Source organism: Marmota flaviventris, chromosome X (assembly GCF_047511675.1).
Source record: "Marmota flaviventris isolate mMarFla1 chromosome X, mMarFla1.hap1, whole genome shotgun sequence".
In the NCBI taxonomy this organism is placed as follows: Eukaryota; Metazoa; Chordata; class Mammalia; order Rodentia; family Sciuridae; genus Marmota; species Marmota flaviventris.
Genome location: NC_092518.1, coordinates 9235447 through 9257247, shown reverse-complemented (window position 1 = coordinate 9257247; position 21801 = coordinate 9235447). Strand labels below are relative to the sequence as shown.

The 21801-nt window shown below is 36.6% G+C and overlaps 1 protein-coding gene across 4 annotated transcripts in view; it reads right to left on the bottom strand.

Annotated features, from left to right (window-relative positions):
• Glra2 (glycine receptor alpha 2) overlaps positions 1-21801 on the bottom strand; it is a 180407-nt gene that overhangs the window by 20583 nt on the left and 138023 nt on the right. For 2 of the 4 annotated variants that reach the window (XM_027946531.2, XM_027946530.2), the window contains exon 8: positions 14839-14988. In XM_027946531.2, the coding sequence (XP_027802332.1) occupies positions 14839-14988 (150 nt within the window). Of the gene's footprint in view, positions 1-3069; positions 3088-10524; positions 10557-14833; positions 14989-21801 lie in introns of all 4 variants that reach the window. The other 2 variants (XM_071606178.1, XM_071606179.1) reach the window with 2 other exon arrangements.

The following is a 21801-nucleotide window of genomic DNA, read 5'->3' as shown; positions in this document are numbered from 1 at the left end:
AAATCTTTTATGGCATGAATTGAACTGCCAGGCCATCTAGAAGAGTTCATGTGTTACAGGATGTGCTTAATAATGTTTTTGCTGAATTAATATTAAATTATAAAGGGATGTTGGGCAACAGAGAAAATACTATGGTATTTGAGATTCCTCTGATCCTGTTGAACCAGTTAGACTCAAAGTCTACTGTTCAAGTCTACTAGATATTTTGCAAATACACTTGTTTGGTCTTTAAAAAATATTGGAAGTGTGATAAGGGAATGGGGAAATGGAACCGGGAAAGGAGGAAAGGCAATAAAGGGTGTGTGAATTATCAGTAGGTTAACGAGATTGTTAAATGGGGCTCAAACCCCTGAGAAACTCAGACTTGACCTACCAAGTGGTGACAAAGCTGGGTATTTAGCTACTAGCCTCCAGCTGGTTATTGGTTGAGGGCCACCTCTAGAGCATTCACCACCTGGCTCTTCTAGCCTGCCTTGTGTGAGCCTTGAGCATACTTACAGTGGCCAACGGGCACTCTTTGAGTCGCAGGAAAACACTGCTGTTCACAGAAGGCAGGATAATGACTACCAAAGATGCCTGTGTCTTAATCCCTGGAACCTGTGAATATGTTACCTTACAAAGAAAAAGGGGATTGCAGGTGTAATTAAGGTAAAATACTTGAGAAGAGGGCCTTGGATTGTACAGCTGAGCCCAATTTAATCACTTGTATTTTAAAAATGGAGAAAATTTCTCAGCTATGGTCAGAATTAGATGAGACTATGGAAGAAAGGTCAGAGAGATGCAATGCTGTGGCTTTGAAGATGGAGGAAGAGAATCAAAAGCCAAGAACTGTGAGTGGCCTGTAGATTTGGAAAAGGGAAGAATCAAATTCTCCTCTAGAGCATTGTTATATAAATAAGCCAAAGATGACTTCTATGTATTAGCCTCTTGGTTGTTTTTTTTTTTCTTTACTGTAGGTTAAATCCTTTTAGCTCAAGAGCCTTCCCACATGAAACTCAAATTTTACACTCATAGTTATCTTAAAATTAGCCCACACATGCAGACTTTTAGCCATCTAGAGCTTGACTACTTTGCATATCTCATGAAAGTATGCCTAACACGTGCTGAGATTGATGAGAGCTTTGAGATTTTAAGGCCCAAGCTGCTGCTGCCTTTTGAAGCTCTGTGACCCAGACAGCCCTCACTGTGCTGCTGAACAACAGCATCAAGACATGTAAGTCCCCCCCCCACCTATCTCTCTCTCCCCCCTGGAAGTCCCCTTGTCCTCACCCACCTTGTCCCCCTCCCTAAGGCTCTGGATTATCTCATGCTATGAGGGGTTTCCCCATCATGCAGTCCTGTCTGAGCACTACCAATTTAAGTTTGTTGTGTGTTGCTGCCTCCATGGTCATATCTTTTCCTCTGATGAGCCACCAAACCCCTTGATTCCCCTAACAAGCTTCCAAAGCAACACAGCCATGTCAACACCTTGATTTTAGCCTAGTGTGATCTGTATTGGACTTCTGACCTCCAGAACTATAGATAAGTTTGTCTTGTTTTAAGCCACTAAATTTGTAGTGATTTATCATGGCAACAATGTGAAATGTTTGTTACTGTAAATAATTCAAACCACAAAGTCATTTTCATTTGTTCAGGGAAAGCTTTGCTAAGGTCATAGTATATATTCCAGATTTTGAAAGCTAGTTACAGAAAAATCACAAAAAGGCGAACTTATTCATAATCCTATGCTTCTAGGGAGGGACTACCAGGTAAATGTAAACTAATTATACAATTAAGAGTGTGTTTAAATAGAAATGCTGTAGCAGCATTTAGGAAAATACTTGTGCCTCTTTCCAATCTGACCCTTTCTATAAAGAAAAAAAATATTTCTATAGTTTCCATCAGTCAGTATTATTCCATAAACTTTAAAACATTTTAGTCCCTCCCACTTCCTGAGCAACTAAATTCTTCCTTCCCCTCAGGTCCTATGTTCCCAGCTTTGCTGGACCAAACTCTATGTGGTGTGGGTATCATATTGTTTCTGTCTCCCTTGTGGGCTCCTTTTCCTCTGCCTGTTTCTGACATGGTGGTGCTCAAGGGCATTGTCCTCACTGTTCTGTCCTTTCTTTTCTGTCTTGCCACTTTCTGTTCCTTTTTTGTACCTTCCCTTCCCTGTCCTTTTTCTTATTCACCCCTTCCTACTCTTTCCCACCCCCTTATCTCTTCTATTCTCACTCTGTTAATTCTTCCTGAGTAATCATCCACATCTATAGTTTTAACCTCCATTTATAACTTGATAACTCCTCAAAATTTCCATCCAACCCAGTCCTCTCTCCTGATCACTGGATTGCGTCAGGGACATCTCTATCTCCGTGTCTCAAGTTTCAGTTCATCTTACACAAACTTAACATCTGCCTCCTCTAACATAGTCTTCATCCAGTAACACCACAGTTCCCCTCTTGAGAAATCCATAATCCTGGCAGTCATTTTAGAATTCTTCCTTTTTGCATTCTATATGTTGAAGTAGTACATGTTCTAATCAGTTTTCTTATTTTTCTAAAAATCATTTAAATTTTTGTCACCTTTCACATCATCATCCATGATTTTTATTATAAGAATCTTCTATTGATCTCTTGCCCCCAGTTCTGCTCTTTTTGACGCATTCTCCAGAGTGCCCAACTGAATTAATTTTTTCATAATATAAATTGAACCATGCCATCTCCCCATTTAAAAACCTTTAATGTCTCCCAATTGCCTTCAGGAGGAAGTCCAACCTTCTTAGCATGGAGCAGAGCCTTTCCTGGCACCTGCTCAGCTCTCTAGCCTCCTATTTTGATAATTATATCTGAGGGAACCCAGCTATTGGCTTGGTGCTTATCTTAGCTAGTTTTTTCCAGAAGACCCTGAAACAGGGATATGAGTTCAAGTGGATTATTTGGAAAGTGATCTCAGAAAGCACCAGTACAGGAGTAGGGAAGTGAAGCAGGGGAAAGAAAGACACCAATTTAGAGTGCATAAGTAAGCAGTTTTCACTCCACCTGGGAATCACTAATAGCCCGTATAGAATATGGCTCAGAGGGACAAGGAAACTAGAATATTTATCCCTGGCTCCCAACTATGATTGGAGGAGGACTGGTCTTATGATTGGTGGAGGATTGGTTTTTCAGTGTTAAGTCCTCAGCATTTCCAACCTGCTTTGCAGAACTTGAGTAAGATACCTTCTCTCCCTCCACAGCAAACAGAGTGGAGCTTATAGTAGGAAGCCAGCAGAATACATGAGACCAATGACTACTATAAGAATATGGGCATTGACAATGTCTACTACAGGGCACCTCCAGCATGTTTCCATAGCACTCTTTTTTTAAAAAAAAAATTTAGTTGTATATGTACACAATACCTTTATTTTATTTATTTTTATGTGGTGCTGAGGATCAAACCCACAGCCTCACATGTGCCAGGCAAGTTCTCCACCACTTTTCTACAACTGCAGCCCCTGCATAGCACTATTTTGATCACTATCATAATATGTAATATGTATGTACAAAACATGAGTGCATATTAATTTATCTTTTCTTGTAAGCATCCCAAGAGAAGAGTCTATTGGACTTTGGTGGTTCATAGTAGGTGTGCAATACATTTACACTGATTAAAGGTATGAATGAATAAATAAAATGAGATAGTCTGAAGAGATAAGATTGAGGGTAAGAGACAGAGAAACTTATGAAGAGTAAAAAAACCAGAGAGACAGAAAAATATGATTAAGTTGGAAGGAAAGTAGTAAAGAAAACAGTAGTAGAAAATAGCCTGAGATGAAAGAAAGAATAGGAGGGAGACACTAAAAAGATAGTGATTTCATTTGCAAGATTGCTTCTGCAAATCATTTTACATCTTGCAAAAGAGCACTCCATATTAGAAGTCCTAAAATAATAGTCTGTCATAGTACCTAACAAAAGGGAACATGCTTGGAAGAAAACACCTTGCAAACACTTCAGGCCTCTATGTCCCTGACAAGCACCATCTCTATACCCTGGTAAAATGGAGAATTAGAAAATACCATGAAACTTATTTATTTTGGATGGCTTTTACAATTAAGTCTAAATTCCTAATCCATGCAAGTCTGTCAAAGCCTTATCCAAAATCCTCAACCTTTAAGATAAAAAAACAAACAGGCTTTCTGCCTCCCTGGGGAAGCAGTTTACAAGCTCTTCAGCATCATGCCTGCTAAGGAAGCAGTTGTTACCTTAAATAATGATCTATGAAATCATCTTTAAACACCTTGTGCAAATATGGGGTGGAATAAGGAAAATGGTAAATGATAAAAGATAACACACACCATTTCACTATATTCTTCTTGAAAGGCAGAAGAGATACAATTGTGTGATATGTTTTCTAAGGACAAGGAGAAAGGAGACCTATAGGGATTCAGATTTCAAATCTAAGCATGGCTTTTATAAGATACTTATTTTCTATTTGTTAATCTTTAAATAATGTATTTTCCAACATTGTATCTATCCCTAAGGTTTATGTCTTTGACATGACTGTGGCCACCATTAGTAACAAAGACATGAAGTAATATGTCATGTTGAGGCTTCTCTGGATTGTTACCAGTCACCTCGTGCTTGTTAGAAAAGTACAGTCTTTGGTCCTGTCCTGATCTATATCAGAATCTCTCAGCTGTAGTCTGTTTATCACTGCCAGTCTGTGAACTCCTTATTGTGCTCTGCATCTAGACATCTGTGCTTATTACAAGTTACTCTCAATGCCTGTATTTTTTTGCTATTCCAAGGATTGAGGCTTCCCATATGCATTTACCCTGTTTTTGTTAAAAAAAAAAAAAAAAAAAAAAAAACAACCAAAAGTTCCCACTGGATTCCTTCTAGATGAAACCACCATGGGTCAACACTTATTTCCCTATCTCTTTTATACTTAACATTATTGTGTGTATCTGTTGAACCATACACGTTCAGGCATTCATTCTAAAAATAAGCTATCATTATGAGTCTTCACACCACTGAGTAGGTGACATAAAGAACTTCATTTTTTTTCTTAGGCACACAGAAGCATCTCCATCTCACAAAATATGGATACTCATAATTAAAACCAATATTTTCCAGATGTGGACCCTGCCTTTGTGCATGAAGCTGTGCACAATATCATAGATCTTAAGGCATGTGATGTGTGGATCCATATAATTTGTGTCTTTACTAAAAAAGTGACACCAATCAGATGGAACTTTCCTTCCTACCCAGTTGATTGTACATTTGGATACATAAATAAAATTTCAAAGAGACTGATAGATAGAATGTATTTTTTTTCCTAATATAAGGGAAAGAAAATTGGCCATTACCCCGTAAGCCCAACCCTATGTATGAATCTTGAAGGAATTCACTTTGAGTTTACCAGAACTGAAAGAGCTCTTTAGATTGAATACACAGACAATATTTGCAAGGGAGATAATGTTTTGAATATAAGACAGAGAAAATATGTAAGACAATTACATATAGATAAGTTTATCTTGACAATGCTTTAACCCAGGATATCTCTACTTTAGTACTGTTGATATTTAGGACTTAGAGATAATTTTTCCCCCTGCAGTATTGGGAATTGAAACCAGGGGCTGACATATGTTAGGCAAGTTCTCTATTGCTGAACTAAATCCCTAACTCTTTTTATTCATTTTACTTTATTTTGAGAATAGATCTCACTAAGTTGCCCAGGCTGGCCTCCAACTTGTGATTTTCTGCCTCAGCCTCCCAAATAGCTGGTATAATACCACCACCTTGCCTGGTGGGGCTGAGACTGTCCTGCATATTAAAGGAGAGTTAGCAGCATCACTGATCTCTACTAAATGCCAGGAAAATCCCCTCCTAGGTACAACAACTAAGTACATCTCCAGATATTGCCATATATCTCCTAAAGGGCAAAATCATTACAGACTGAGAAGCACTGCTCTAAGTCTTTGGAGAGGAAGCAGGGAGGTCATCAGAAGGATTATGGAAGGTTGATGCTACTATAATTGTAGTTTAATAGGTACTTAATTTGTTTAGGTCTGTTGGTAGATTAGACTTGGTGGTAGTGAATCTGTATTCCAGTAGCCTTCGTTCAAAGTCAGTTTATATTGTAATTGGGTTTGAAGGGTCTTAATGGGGTTTTCTGCATTTGGGGAAAATTCCCATGTACTTAAGACCTAGTTTATCCACAGCCAATATCAATGCAAAGTAAAACCTAAGACTTTGGCTTCTTAATCCTTTTCATTTTCTCTTGTTTAAACATGACAGAGTGAAAGCACAGAATCATTATCTCATTCCTTGATAATAAAGATAGCTGTATACAGTCCACATCTTGCTGTGCACTCCAGTTTCCCTTTGTTGAAGAAAGATAAGAGGAGTAAAAATGGAGGAGAACCACCATTTGACCCAGCTATCCCACTCCTCAGTCTATACCCAAAGGACTTAAAAACAGCATACTACAGGGACACAGCCACATCAATGTTTATAGAAGCACAATTCACAATAACTAAATTGTGGAACCAATCTAGATGCCCTTCAGTAGATGAATGGATAAAGAAAATGTGGTATATATAAACAATGGAATATTACTCAGCATTAAAATAAAATAAAATCATGACATTTGCAGGTAAGTGGATGGAGTTGGAGAATATCATGCTAGGTAAAGTTAGCCAATCCCCCAAAAAACAAAGACTGAATGTTTTATCTGATATAAGGGGGCTAATTCATAGTGGGGTTGGGAGGAGGAGCATGGGAGGATTAGATGAACTCTAGATACGATAAAAGGGTGGGAGGGAAAAGGAGGGGACATGGGGGTAGGAAAGATGGTGGAATGAGATGGACGTTGTTACATGTATGAAGACATGAATGTGTGAATATACTTTGTACAATCAGAGATATAAAAAATTGTACTTTATATGTATAATATGAATTGTAATTCATTCTGCTGTCATATGACAAATTAGAATAAAAAATAAATTTTTAAAATGGTATATTCTTCTGTAAATCATACATGGCAAATGGGTTGAAAATGACACATGTTATGAAAAGGTTAAAAAAAACGTAAAAATTATTCTTGAAAGAGAGATTATTTCAGTCCTGTAGGATCAGAAAGTGTTCTTTTGAGGAGTTAGCAGTTTACTTAAGCCTTAAAACATGGGTAAAGGAAGTCAAGAAGAGAGAATCACAGACAACTGAGTACTGAATTCTCACTTTTCCAAATTGCTATCATTTGAGACATTTTCATCAGGGCCTGACATTCTTACCTTATTTTCTGATCAGTTTAAGAAGCCCCAGATTTTCTTGGGGGAGGGTGTTAAACAGTCTAAACAGTGTTAACATTGTTACCATCATTCCTTTTCAAATGCAGCTTTTCTTTTGGTGATCTTAAAGCCATAATCATGTTCTCAAGCAGCCACTATTTATTTCTGTTTAGTCACTGAGTGAAGAAGTCAGGGCTATTTGGGTAAACTAGACATCTAAAGACAGGCACAAAACCACAAAACCAGAAGTAAGGGAAATGCAGGTGAAGCTTTAAAGTTCATATAGTAAAATTGTTATAACCCTCACACTGTGTGAATACTTCCTTTTGGAGCCAAAGAGTAACATAAAAATAGGGTTTTACTACATGGACCTAGGGTATCAGCTTCAAATACTCTAGGTTTTTCCAGTTATATAAGTGAAGATTTGGGTGTAATTGGTTTTGAGAAACTCTAGTGTGATAAAATTGACAGCAGCTGCTTTGCGAAATGTAGAAAGGATAATCAAAGCAAATACACCCAGTTGAAAATTACCAGGCCCCTCCTTGAAAGTGACCCCATTTCATAACTTGATTGTTCAGTAAACACCAGGTATACTTCCCATGCATGGAAATGTAATCTCAGATGTTCTCCTATCACATCTTCCTTGAATAAATCTGAAAGCCATTGTCTGTTTGGGAAATGATTGACTTGATTTTTTTCCTTAGACTTTCAAAGGAATCAACCCATATCACATTTGAGAAGTCAGTTTCCCAGTAACAAATTAAAGAGATGACTTTTTGAATTAGGAATATTGAGCATTTTGAAATGATGATTTTTTTAAACTCAGGCCACAACCAATTAGGGTCTGTGAAAATTAATTTAGTAATTCACGCCCAACTGAATTAGGGGAAAAGAAGTTGAGACCTCAGTTGCAAAATTGAAGGGATACCAAAAACTCCAGTACTCAAGATCAATGATATTTTAACAAAACATTTTTAAAAATCACTATTAATACAAAAATCATGGTGAACAAAATACTAAAATTTTAAATAAAAACAGGATCTAACCATGCATGTGTGTGACTCACTTCATTTGTTTTATTGTGGTCCTATCCCTGTCCCTATCCACCAGAAAGTAGAGTCCACTAGAAATATTTTCAGTAAAAAAAAAGAAATATTTTCAGTACACATGTGTTATACTAGATAAACTAAAATGTAAACTCTGAGACACAGGTTGCACAGTCTTTAAGTTCAGTGACTCTGGGAACTGCCTGCATGTATGACTTTGGATATTTTAATTAACCTCTCTTTGTTTTAATTTCCTTCTTGTAAAATTGGATAAAACACTACCTTTATTTTTGGTAGGATAAACACTTAATTTATTCAAACAAGGACAATCTTAATAGTGGAAAGAGGTACAAATAGACATGATAACTCTATGAAGTTGATTATTGTAAAATAAAAAAGTACTATCAAATAAAGTAGATTTATATCATGCAAAAAATGATAAAACAACTCAAATATAAGCTCAGTAGCAGGAGTGCTCAGCCCCTCCTTTTTTATTTTTTATTCTTAGGAACATGGTGGCTTCATGGATTTTGTGTGCCATGCCATTGACCAAAGCTGATACCCTATGTGGCCAGTAAGGGCAGCAGTATCCCATAACTGCCAGAGCCCAAAAGAAAATCATTTTTCCCCAAATTCTTGTGTCTGAGCGCACTTCATTTTATGAGCAAGCTCCCTGCAAACTAACCTGAGGAAGGAGTGTTAGTTAGGGCATTGCATCTAGAAAACATCAAGAAAAGAGGCCTGGGATAATTATGCTTATTGTTTTTAAACTTTCACCATGTTTTAAAGTGAAAACTTTATGCTTTACCCCCATACCAGGAGATCATACCATGATGGAAGCCAGATGTACAAATTGGAGGTCAACAAACCCATTTCTGTTTATTTTAATGCAACTATTAATAAAATATTTTGTTTAAAATGAAGAATCTGCTGGGCTTGGTGGCATATGCCAGCAACTTGGGAAGTAGAGGCAAGAGAATCACAAGGTCAAGGTCAGTCTGGGCAATGTAGTGAGATCCTGTCTCAAAAAATAAAAAGGGCTGGGATGTGGCTCGCTGAATGAGTGCCTCTGAGTTCAATCTCCAGTATAATAATAATAATACTAATAATAGGAGGAGGAATAAGAATAATACTCTGGGACAAATGACAAATCACACAGGATATTGGGAAAATAGGCATAAACCAGAGCTTTCTCAGGTAAGCTGATCTGTATGATTCCATTACTCTTAGAGTAGTAGTAGGGATTTAATGAAATATGCATAGTATCTATGATATTACCTGCCATATAATAAGCCCTCAGTGAATATTAGCTCTTGCTACATTTGGTTTACTTAACTATAGTTCAGACTCAAGTGATTCGAAAAGCTCTGTCTTTCCTAAGGGACAAATAATTGGACATGTCTCTTGCTTATCTTTTCAAAATTCAGTCATCAGTGATAATTGGAAGCATTAACTACAAGATCATGCATGATTTGGTTAGCTCTTTACCCTGATCCCCAGCCATAAATTTGGACATTAAACTTTGTATTTTAAATACCTATTATGAGATGCATAAACTAAAAAAAATCTCCATATAAACTTGCAAACTTGATTTCTCAATGGTTTTTAAAAAGCAGCAATTATAACTGTCAGCTGGCATCTTTAAGAAGTCTTCCTTTAATCTGAAGTGTCCTTCTTGCTTCCCACTGCAATACCTGAACCATTTCTTTTTCCTATTTCCTCAAACCTAGCCCCTTTGGTACCTCTGAAGTTCTGCTCATTAACTTTATACCACTGATTTCCCTTATCACTGCTATTATCTATCAGCACCCAGATTCAATCTTTTAGTTGGTGACTGAAGCTCCTATTTCCCTGTCTCTCAAAAATATCACTTTTACTGGGGGAACTTCCATATCCATATAGATAATCAGCTCATCCAAGACCTCCCAGTTTCTGGACTGCCTAGCTGTCAATTTCCGTCCATCCAAACTTAGTCATAAATTCACAGGGTCATAACCTTATTTTTGTCTTTATTTTCCATGAATATCTAGAGTGTCCTTCTTCTATCCACCTTCTCTATCCACCTTAGGGTTTTTTTGTTCATCACTTTCACTACTCCATGCAACCACTCCCTCAACTCCAGGTTTCTCCCTTCCTCTCTTTCTTCCTTTCCTTCCTTTTCCTCTTCATTCATCTCTGCTATTATACTCTCCATATCTTCCATCCACTTTCTCACTTACCTGGCAAAACTAAATTTGTAATTAAACTCAAGCATCTGACTTCTTAGTATCTGAGCCTAGAAGGTTGCTAGGGGGAAATCATATCTGCTTGCTGACTGTTCACACTTCAAATTCATAACCATAGATCTCATATGGGCACATAATTGTCTGCCTCAGCATACTGTCCCCATTTTTATCCTTGGACTACTGTTTTTTCCACTATGTAAAAGTGCTATTTAATATTTGGACCTTCTTCCTCAAACTTTCTACATTCCTTCTTTCTATCACACTCTCAATTGACAACCAACCTCAGTATTCATGGAAATGATAGGGGATATTAGTGAGAATCTTACCATCATTGAATTTACAAATCAGCTAGCTACTATAGTTGTTCTCCCATTTTGTTTGTATAATGGCAAAGCACAGACATTGGAGATACTGTATTTTACTTAACATCTTGCCGTGCCACTTCCTAGCTCATGAACATGGACAAATTATTTAACTCCTCTGTGCTTTAGTTATTTCCTCAATGAATTGATAATGACTTAAGTCATTATTAAAATGGATGAAATATTTGTCCCCATGTAAGGCTAACACCTTTGTGCTGGATTTTATCCTTTTTCACCTTTTCAAGACATTTTGTTCTTTTTATGGTATTGGTGATTGAATCCAGGGGTGCTTAACCACTGAGACACATCCCCACCCTTTTTTATTCTGAGAAAGTGTCTCACAAAGTTGCTGAGGCTGACTTTGAACTTGAGATCTTCTTGCCTCAGCTTCCCCAGCCACTGGGATTATGGGCGTGTGTCACTGCACCTAGCTGACCTTTTGTTCTTGAAATTATGCTCTCCTTCCACTGCATCCTAATATTTTTGTTTTCACTTTATCAAACATTCTTTGATCTTCTTTTCTGGGAAAAGGCCTCCCATGAACTCACATTTTATTTCATACCATCTTCTATGCTCCTCTGTGCAGCAAAGGCAGTTGCAAGTAATATCTAAAGTCACATCATTTCCTTTATTCCTTTTTTCTACTCAGCCTACTTTAGATAGACTTTCTAAGTGATGGAGTACTCCATTCTCATGAGATTTTTTTTAAGAATTTAACTCTTATTTAATTTATTTATTTTAATGTGGTGCTGAGGATCGAACCCGGTGCCTCACACATGCTTGGTGAGTTCTCTACCACTGAGCCACACCCCCAGCCTCTCGAGAGATTTTTAATTTCCATTTTCTCAGTGGACAGTCTCAGCCAGTTTTGTGAATTTAAGATATTATCTGTTTGTCGGTCAATCCCAAATATATTTCCAAATTTTATCTCTCTTAAGCACATTATCTCTAATTACTTGCCAACTATACTGAGATGTCTCATAGTCATCTAAACAGCATCAAAATGTGACTCTGGAATCTACCCTAAATCTGCTTCTGTTACAATTATAATGCTAACTGCCCAGCTGCTTAAACAAAAAATTTGTGTGTCATTCAATTCCTCTCTTATGTTTAACCTCCTCATGTCAAATGCATCAGCATGACCAATTGATTATTCTTGCCTCTAAAGCATAACCACTAGAATGTAAGTTTCATCAATGAATTGAATTTGTTTATTCTGTTCAACAATATTCTAAGGATCTAGATAGTGCTTGGCACATAGTAGGAAGCAATTAAATATTTGTGAATTAAATGAATGATCTTGAATCTATTTTCTTCCATTCTCATGACCAATACCTTATCACTACCATCTCTTACCTATATTTCTAGGATAACCTCCTAACTCATCTGTTGCTGCTACTCTTGATTCCATGACTATCCATTCAGCCTCTTTGCAAAAGTTGAATCTAACCAGAGATCCTATTCAGTTAGAATAAAACACAATCCTTTATGCTCTAACAGTATAATACAAGTATGAATTGTCTGACATACAATCAGTGAGCCAGTGTAGTGTTTCTTAAACTTATCATGTGAATCATGTGATATAATTATTAAGCATATAGTTTCTTGTGTACCTCCCCAAACTTTATCAATCAAGTGTCTTCAGGGGAGTTCACTAAGAATTTGATTTTTCCATAAGAGTCTGAGATGAGTCCTATTACCATAGGGGTAAGATTGGCAAAACCTGGGTAGTATTAGAGCATAAAAGGGATTTCTGAATGACATAACCCACTGGTAGTTACTGTGTGAGTTGTTTAAACTCTGTATTGTTTGTGTGCTGAAATACCATCACAATCTAATATTTTTTTTATGTGGCAAAGTGACTCTGACCTTGTGCTACTATGTACAGGACTTTTGTGGATGGGTTGAAGGAATGGTTAGCACCAACAGGGAGGCAGAGAGGGAAAACTTGATAAAGGTCCAATATTAAGAAGTAATGTACACCAAAAAAGTATATTTATGCTATGTTTGTTTTCTTTAGGCTGTGGTAGGACAAAAATGTTTGAAAACATAACAAAGAGTATTAGATGGCAGCCAGTAGGATATATTTATCTTTTTTAGAGTATATGCAGAAAACCTTTTGGGAGATGCAATTAGGACTTCAGCTCACACACATATAAACTCCATGTAAGCAATATATAACAACAAACATTCAACTTTACATCTAGAATTTTGGAAGTAATGATTGACAGTGAAACATTTTGGTTTTGCTTTAACAACGTAGCATGTAAGTACAAATTCATCAGCAGGTTCAATTTATCAAATTTTAGGGGGAAAGATTTTTAAAAATCTATTATACTTAAAATTTATTTACTTTTATTTGTTCTTTTTAGTTATACTATACTTAAAATTTTAACTTGATTCTCTAGCAATATTATTACAAGAGGTAATATTCTCTTATATCCAAGGGCATGTTTCCCTCTCAGAGTCTGAAACAGAAAACAGGTGTAAGCCTTCTGGTATCTTATATGAGATTTGGTCATAAACCAAAACAGTGCTTTCCAAACATGTCCATGTAGTAGAATTGCCTGGGGGAGCTGCAGAAATACTGATGCCTATATCCTATCCTGAAATGGGGATTTAATTGGTGTGGGATGTGGTCAGGAAATTAAAACGCAACTGATTGGGCAGGGGTTGTGGTTCAGTGGTAGAGTGCTTGCCTCACATATGTGGGGCACTGGGTTCAATCCTCAGCAATATATAAAAATAAATAAATAAATATGAAAAAAATTCTTAAAAAATACATAAAACCGAGTTGATTCTAATATGCAGATAAGTTTTAGAGCTGCTGAACTGTATTTCTATTTTTCCATTTTCTATTGGTTTATGTCAGTTATACATACCATTAGGATTCATTTTGGCACAATTATAAATGTATGGAATATAATTTGCCCTAGTTTGGTCACCAGTACTTCCCCTTACCCTAGTCCTTTCCTTCTCCTGTTCCCTTTCCTCTACTCTACTGATACTTCTGCTATTTGCTTGGGTTTTTTTTAAATTAGTGTCTTGTACATATACATGATGGTTAGAGTCTGTAGTATATTCATATATTACATAGGAAACTTAGGTCCAATTCATTCCACTGTTCTTTCCTTATTCTGTCCTTTCTTCCTGCCCCTCAATCCCCTTCTTGCACTCCAATGATCTTTCTTCTATTTTGATGGAATCCACCCCCCCATTTCATTCCCCCCTTTATTTTGTACTAGCTTCTGCATATCAGGGAAAACATTTCACCTTTGACTTTCTGGGTCTTGCTTATTTCACTTAGCATGATAGTCTTGAACTGGAGATCTTGAGGTATATATTTCAAACCTCAAACCTCTGGATAGTGTAAGGCTTAGGTTTCTACACTGTAGTTGAGGCAATAAGATCAGTTTAATTGGATATGTCAAGTTGCAGTCTACATGATGGACATGCTATTACCATGAGGGCATTATTTACATAAAACCGGAACAATTGATAAAAATAAGTTAATCAGATCAGTTATGTGCACACATGGTCACATACACAACATTCAAAATAGCAAGAATTTTAAAGTAACATTTTCAAATTGGGTATACATACCTAATTGGAGTTGCCAGATAAAATATAGAGAGCTCAGTAAAATTTGATTTTCAAATATACTAAGAAAATTATTCTTTAAGTATATACTATGCAATATTTGGGGCATATTCATAATAAAAATTGTTTATTTATCTGAAATTCAAGTTTAACTGCATTTCCTGTATTTTTATTTGCCAAATCTGATAATTCCCAAAATTTAAAAGACTGATTTGAATAACAATAAACACACTAAGACAAATTAGAACACAGATTAACTTCAGCTTCTTGGTCATTCTGTGTTCTGTTTTCTGAATTATATTGCCTGATTAATCACCCCAGATTGTACATAACTTTGTACTGAGGGCCCACTGTACCTTATTCTGTCTCTTCTGTCTTCTTCGGAGGCGTAGGAACTCCTTGTGTTGCCTGGAGACAAAGTTCACCGCTGCATATTCCAGTAAGGCAGCAAACACAAACAGAAGGCACACTGCCATCCAAATGTCGATTGCTTTTACATAGGAGACCTGAGAGAGAGAAAGGGAGAGAGGTTTGGGGAGAGAGAGAGAAGCAATGAAAACTTTCAGGAAAATCAGATTCCTAATGGTGTGAGCAGCAGAATAACCTCATTTCCTGAGTCAAAGATTTTCTATCCTTTCCCTAAGAAAGTCGGTAAGCTATTGTGAATAGTTCTGCAATAAATGGCCTAAATGTTCATCAACAGAGAAATGGGTAAAGATAATGTGGGGCTGGGGATATAGCTCAGTTGGTAGAGTGCTTGCCTTGCATGTACAAGGCCCTGGGTTCAATCCCCAGCACCACAAAAAAGATAATGTGGTATATATACACCATGGAGTCCTATTCTGCCATAAAAAGGTAGAATTGTATTCATTTGCATCAACATGGATGGAACTAGAAGATATTATGTTAAGTGAAATAAGTTAGGCACAGAAAGGCAAACCCTTCATGATCTTACTCATGTGATATCTCAAAAAAATTGGTCTCAGAGAAGTTGAGATTAGGATAGTGGTTACCAGAGACTGGGAGAATAGGGGATTGGTGATGTTGCAGAGAGATGGATAATCAGGTGTATTGTGATAGGAGGAATAAATTCTGATGTTCTGTGTTATGTACAGGTGGATATGAATAATAATGATATATAGCTCAAAGTAGTCAGAAGAGAGAATGTTTAGTTTACTTATCAGAGAGAGATGATAAAAGGTTATGGACATGCTAATTACCTTGAGTTGATTATTACTCAATATATACATGAATCTGAACATCACATAGTGGGGTGGCAAGTAGCTCTGTGATAAAGCATACACTTAGCATGTATGAGGCCCTGGGTTAAATTCCCAGTACCAAGGAAAATAATACCTCAAAACATCACATTGTACCTCATTAGTATGTAAAAATACTGTGTGTCAATCAAAAAGTTAAAAAAAGATTATGACATCTAAAATGTAAGTGAATAAGTAATGCATTGGTTCTACTTAGAAGATCCTGGGCAGAGCAGTGAAAGTCACATGGCCCCCTGCCCTGTTTGCTTTGTTCCATCTTTCTCAGTATACCCTGACTGCACAAGTAGCTTCATCCCTGCTCAGTATAGCCCGACTGCTCAAGTAGCTCCAAATAGGTTTTAACTGTTCTCACTACAAAATCTGTTTAAGTAAATGCATATGTTAAATAGCTTGATTTAGCCATTCCACGATGTATAGGTATTTCAAAACATTGTGTTGTATAAGTATACAAAATTTTTACTTATCAATTAAAAATATAAGATCTCTTTAATAAAAAAGAGAAAAATAAAACTTTCAGGTAAAATGAAGAGGACCCTATTTTTAAAACTGCTCACTTCCTTTTAGTCTTTCTGACATCTAAAAATAAGTATAATTAAGATAATTTCAAACTTGAATGAGAAATAAACTCTGCATAGCCTTAGGCTTTTTAAAAACCAATTTGTAATTTCCATCTATTTATTGATGGTGACATGACAACAGTTCTAAGTAGTATTAAATTCACACAGTTCAAGAGTATTCAACCAAAAGATCAGGGCTCTAACCTTGAGAAGGTATCTGGTAAAAAAAAGGAAACTATATTTTTAGCCCTTTGGTGTTTGGTTAAGTGTTTAGTAAGTCTTATAATTTAACAATGCAGATTCTGAAAGCAAATACTTTTTATTTGCCAAGGAGAATATCCCCTTTGTCACTCAATTTACAATTATTTTTTAAAGTATAGGGAAGAAAAGAAATGAATAATATTGTATCATTGGATCCCAGATTACAAAAGACACTTTAAAAACTGCCAGGTGAGTATACTATTCAGTTCTAATTTTTATATAGGCTTTTCTAAATTTTTATATTGTCATTAAGTGATTGCTAGCCAGCATTGTAAATATTGAATATGCATTAATTTTGACCCTCAAAACAATTTATTGCCTCATTTGCTAATGAGGAAACTGGAGTACAAAAGGGCTGAATTATTACCCAAGGTCACAATGCTAACAAGTAACAGAGCCACAATTAGAATTGAAACTTTATCTAACTAATGTATTTCTTTTCTGAATATAAACATACTATTAGTTTGTATCTTGCATTTCCCTTTGGCCTGTATAGTATTTCCAATGTCATTTAACTTTTTTCTAAATCATAATTCTCAAGGCTTGCGTAATGGTGCATGCTATGATTAATCATTTTACATTATAGGATATTTAGTTTATTTTCTATTTCATTTTTGCGAATATTAATTTTGTTGCTATGAACATTTTCCACCCTCATTTGACTGTCTCAGCTTATTTGTTAGATAAGTTTTTAGATGAATTATAGGAGTAAATGATAGAAAAATAGACTCTTGACTTAGAAAGTTAGCAGTGGCACAGAGGACTTAAAAGCAGAAGTCTGGAGAGAAATATCCCAAGTAAGAATCACAACTTTGCTGCTGACTATATCTCTAACTTCTGCAAGTTGTATAACCTGTAAGATATGAACAATCATAATATTTACCTCATGGAGTTGTTATGTAGATAAAACCACTTAATATAAGTAAAGAGCTAAAACTAGTGTCAAGCACAGTGCTATATAGATTGTTTGCAACTGTTTGTCTGTATAAGGGTGATTTTGTTAGTGGAAGAGATTTGAAAAAGATAAGTATTAACAAGGAAAATAAAAATCACAATCCTATTGTATTCTAATTATTTAAGATCACCGCCTGCCTTGCTTACATTATTTGTTTCAGACAGTTTAAACTACTTGTCAGTCCCACATATGCTGTGACACAGTGGTCTAGCACTTTGTCATCTCTAGCCCTTTAAATATATCATTCTTCCTACTTAGGATGCTTATTCCCAATTTTTGTGTGTGTGATTAATGGACTCCTCAGCATCTGGCACAAATACCCACTCCCTCAGGAAGCCTCCTTAACCTTCTTTCTTCCTCCCTTCTGAGTTAGGGGCCATTTTTTCTTTATTATTTTATCTCTATTGAATTTGTCTGTTCCTTCTTAGTTCACCTGCTTCCCTGACCCTATCCATGGACTGCAAAAGTATTTTTTATTTGTTTGTTTGTTTTAGAGGACTGGCTCTGTGCAATATTACTATTTGTATCACCATCACAGGTCCTGACATTAGCTATTTAGGATGAATGGATCATTGAATGAGTAAATAAATGAAAGAAAAAAAGGAAAGAAATATCAAGTTTTCTGCATATTTGTGCTTGAATTTCAGTAATTCTCAACTATATCCTATTATCTATAATTGCATATATTTGAAACTTCTCTAAGAGAGGTATATTAGCAATTTTGAATTCTCTCAACACACCTCGCATTCCCAGAAAATTTTAATAAGCAATAATTTTATCTTGTGCTGCTCTTCTGGGGCAATCCCGCTCTCCTGTAATAATAGAACATTACCAATCACAGTATTCCCGGTTATTTATTATTCAGATGGCCTGTAAATGTTTTAAGACCCAATAAAGAGAACAATTTGTCAGTGCCTAAGATATGTCCATACCAAGAACTATATCCAATAGAATTGACCATCATTCCTCCCTTTCCTGATGTGTACAATATTCAGTAATTTGTAGACCTTTTCCACAACTTCTTCTGACCATCAGCAGGCCACATATGTATTTGACCTCATTTTAGCTCCTCATAAATGAATTCTTTTAGTCTCTTAATCATTTTGGTTGGTCTCTGAGTTTCCTCCAAATCACGAACATCTTTCCAGCATTGAATTGCTGGCATTAAATGCATTATTCACACAGTTTTAGAGGGTGTTGTGAAATGCCTATTACATACGATGTGATGTGATGCCCTTGGTGTTGGTCCCTCAGGATTGAAATTCCTTTTTGTAGCTTTTATCTAGCTCTAATGTCAGATTCTCTCTCTTTGGGGCCTAATCCTTACATGTTTTTTTGGTCACATTTTTCCCTGTCTCATTCTTTTTATGATTTTTGGGCTTACATGATCCCTTCCTGAACTACTTTACTACAAATTTGCAAGACAGTTTTCAAAGGTAATCAAACTCTCAAAATGCTATTATGATTCACTAAATTGGTATCTTTTTGGGCAAATTTAATTCCAAAATATTTTTTAAAACAAAATGATTAGAGTCTACTATGTGGAAGATACTTTACTTCCTATGGGATATGGGGCAGAAGACACAAAGATGATAGATATGCATATTGATTCTTCCTAGAACTTCCTAGATTATACTTTAGAGGACTTTCATCACACTGTGTACCAGAAAGTAGCTTTCACTGGGATTAGAGAACAGCAAATTATGACCCAAGGATCAAATTTGGCCTACTACATGTCCTGTAAATAATGTTTTATTGAAACACAGTAATTTTTATTTATATATTATCTATGGCTACTTTTGTATTAAAATGGCACAGTGGTGACAAAAACCTAATGGCCCCCAGATCCTAAAATACTAAATGGTCTCACAAGAAAACATTTGCCACCCTGTGACCTAGACTATAGTCTTGTTTGTACTGGTGTTGCACTTCCCTGTGGCACTGTTTCAGGGCTTAAGAAACCCATGGTCTGTTGAGCGAGACAGTCACATGAATGCATAGCTGATGCAATGTAGATGTTTCTACATGCCAGAATGGAGGAAGGACCAAAAACTGGTGGAATATGGGGAGGATGATATTGATAGGGGAAAATCCTTCAGTTTTGAAAGGGGCAGCATTTAATTTAGGGCTTGAGGAAAGCCAGTACTTTGTTGGGTAGAAAAAGCTGTAAAGGCAAAACCCTAAGAATGGGAAAGAATACAGTGGAACTGGGAGATGGTGAGAAACCCAGTGACATGGACATGTTGGGTACTCAGGGGTTGTATGGTGAGGGGTAAACAGATGGATGGGCCAGCAAAATGTCAGTGAAAGCCAGATAGGTTTGGTGTTAAACTGTTCATGATGATAAGCTAATGATGGTTTTGAAGTAGGGTACAGAATATAAGTCTTCTTGTAATTATCATGGTGATCCAAAAGCCAAAGTCTTAGCAAAAGCAAACTTTTTCCCTTATGGGAATTTGCCTCTACTTTTTTTTTGACACTTTCCACTTCTACACAGGGCTGGTTCTCTTTCAGGCTCTCTGACAACATCTCTGAATCCTTTGTGGAACATCTTCTTCCATTTACTGTGTTCTGTGAATTCTATCCTATTCAATTTCTATTCCGTCTTCAAATCCTCAATGAATTCATCCAGACCTATAGCTTTCTTTTTATTCATATGTACATGGAGTGATAGGAGTGGTGTGTGTGTGTGTGTGTGTGTGTGTGTGTCTGTCTGTCTGTCTGTCTGTATCTGTCCTATACCAGAGATTGTCCAAGTTCCCATGCATCCTATTTCCTCTACCAGCAAAACTAGATATGCCAGTGCAGTTGGATCACCAAAGGCATGTGGCAGAAGTTGTATGTGCTACTTCAGAGCCTCTAAAATCTTCCATGAGATCTTTGGATTTTAACCCTTCTATAGCCACCTTAAGTGTCATTTGTTCAAGATGGAAATGCCATAAGATGGAAGAAGCCTGGGTTCCTAAAAGATCTAGGGCCACCTGCTTCAGAGTAGAGTGTGATGTGAATGAGAAAGCAACCTCAATTAATCCTTAGGGATTTCAGGGCATTGTGTTTTCAAAGCTCCCAAATCCATCCTGCATTCCTGACTTCTCAAGCACACCTGTGTTGATTCTAAGATGTCTACAGTTAGTATTTGTAAAATCAAACTCATTAACATCCCCTCCTTTTCTAATCATCTCATTATAATATTTCTTCTCACAAGCAACCCTGGTTTTAACACTGGTTTCCTCCTTGCCTTTATCTCTAATACTCACTCTACTGAACAGACTCAACATTTCTTTCTGCAAAGTACCCTTGGGTTTACTCTTTTTCTCTTTTTTCACTACAATCCCAGCACTGACGCTTAGACCTGGTTATTATTATAACATCTTCATAACTGATCCTTCTGCATTCAGTTCCTCCCTGTGGCACTTAGTCCTTTTGCTTCTCTATGATTAAATTTAAAGCACCAATTTCATTTTGAAATTGTGGTTAGGAACTACTGGTGGCAGCCTATTATAAGCTCTGGTGTTTGAGATCCTGCACAGCATGTGTCTGCTCTAGTTACTCAATCTTATTCCACTCTTTCCTAACACAGACTTTGGGTTTTGTTTAAGCAATTTTATTTACTCCTGAGGAAGTCAAATCCATTCTCACTGATGACTCATTGTCTGTATCAGTGGTTCCCAAATGAAGGAGGTGATTTTGCACCCCAGGAGACATTTAGCAATGTCTGGAGATAGTTTTGGTTATCACAACCAGAGGGAGGTGCTACTGGTATCTAGTAGATTGAGATCAAGGATGTTGCTAAACATGACACCCAGGAGTGGCCCCATCAAAAACCTATCTAGCCCAAATGCCAATAATTTTGAAGTTGATCCCCAAGAAAGAGAAAAAAGCTCCAAACCCAGATATCTATGTCTAGTTCAGTGGTCCTCAACCAGAGATGATATTGTTCTCTAGGACATTCAGTGGTATCTATCATTTTTTTTGTGTGTGTGGTGCTGGGGATTGAACCCAGGTCCTTATGCATGCGAGGCAAGCACTCTACCAACTGAGGTATATCCCCAGCCTGTTCAGCAGTATATAAAGATGGTTTTGTCATATCAACTGAGAAGTGCAGAGTTGCTATTGATTTTAGAGGTAGAGGAATACAGGGATGCTGCTAAGTACCCAACAAAGCATAGGATGCCCACCCATGACAAAGAATTACCTAGTCCCCCAAATTAATAGTGTTATAGGATTGAGGAATACTGATCTACATTCTTCCTGCATCTTCTTTAC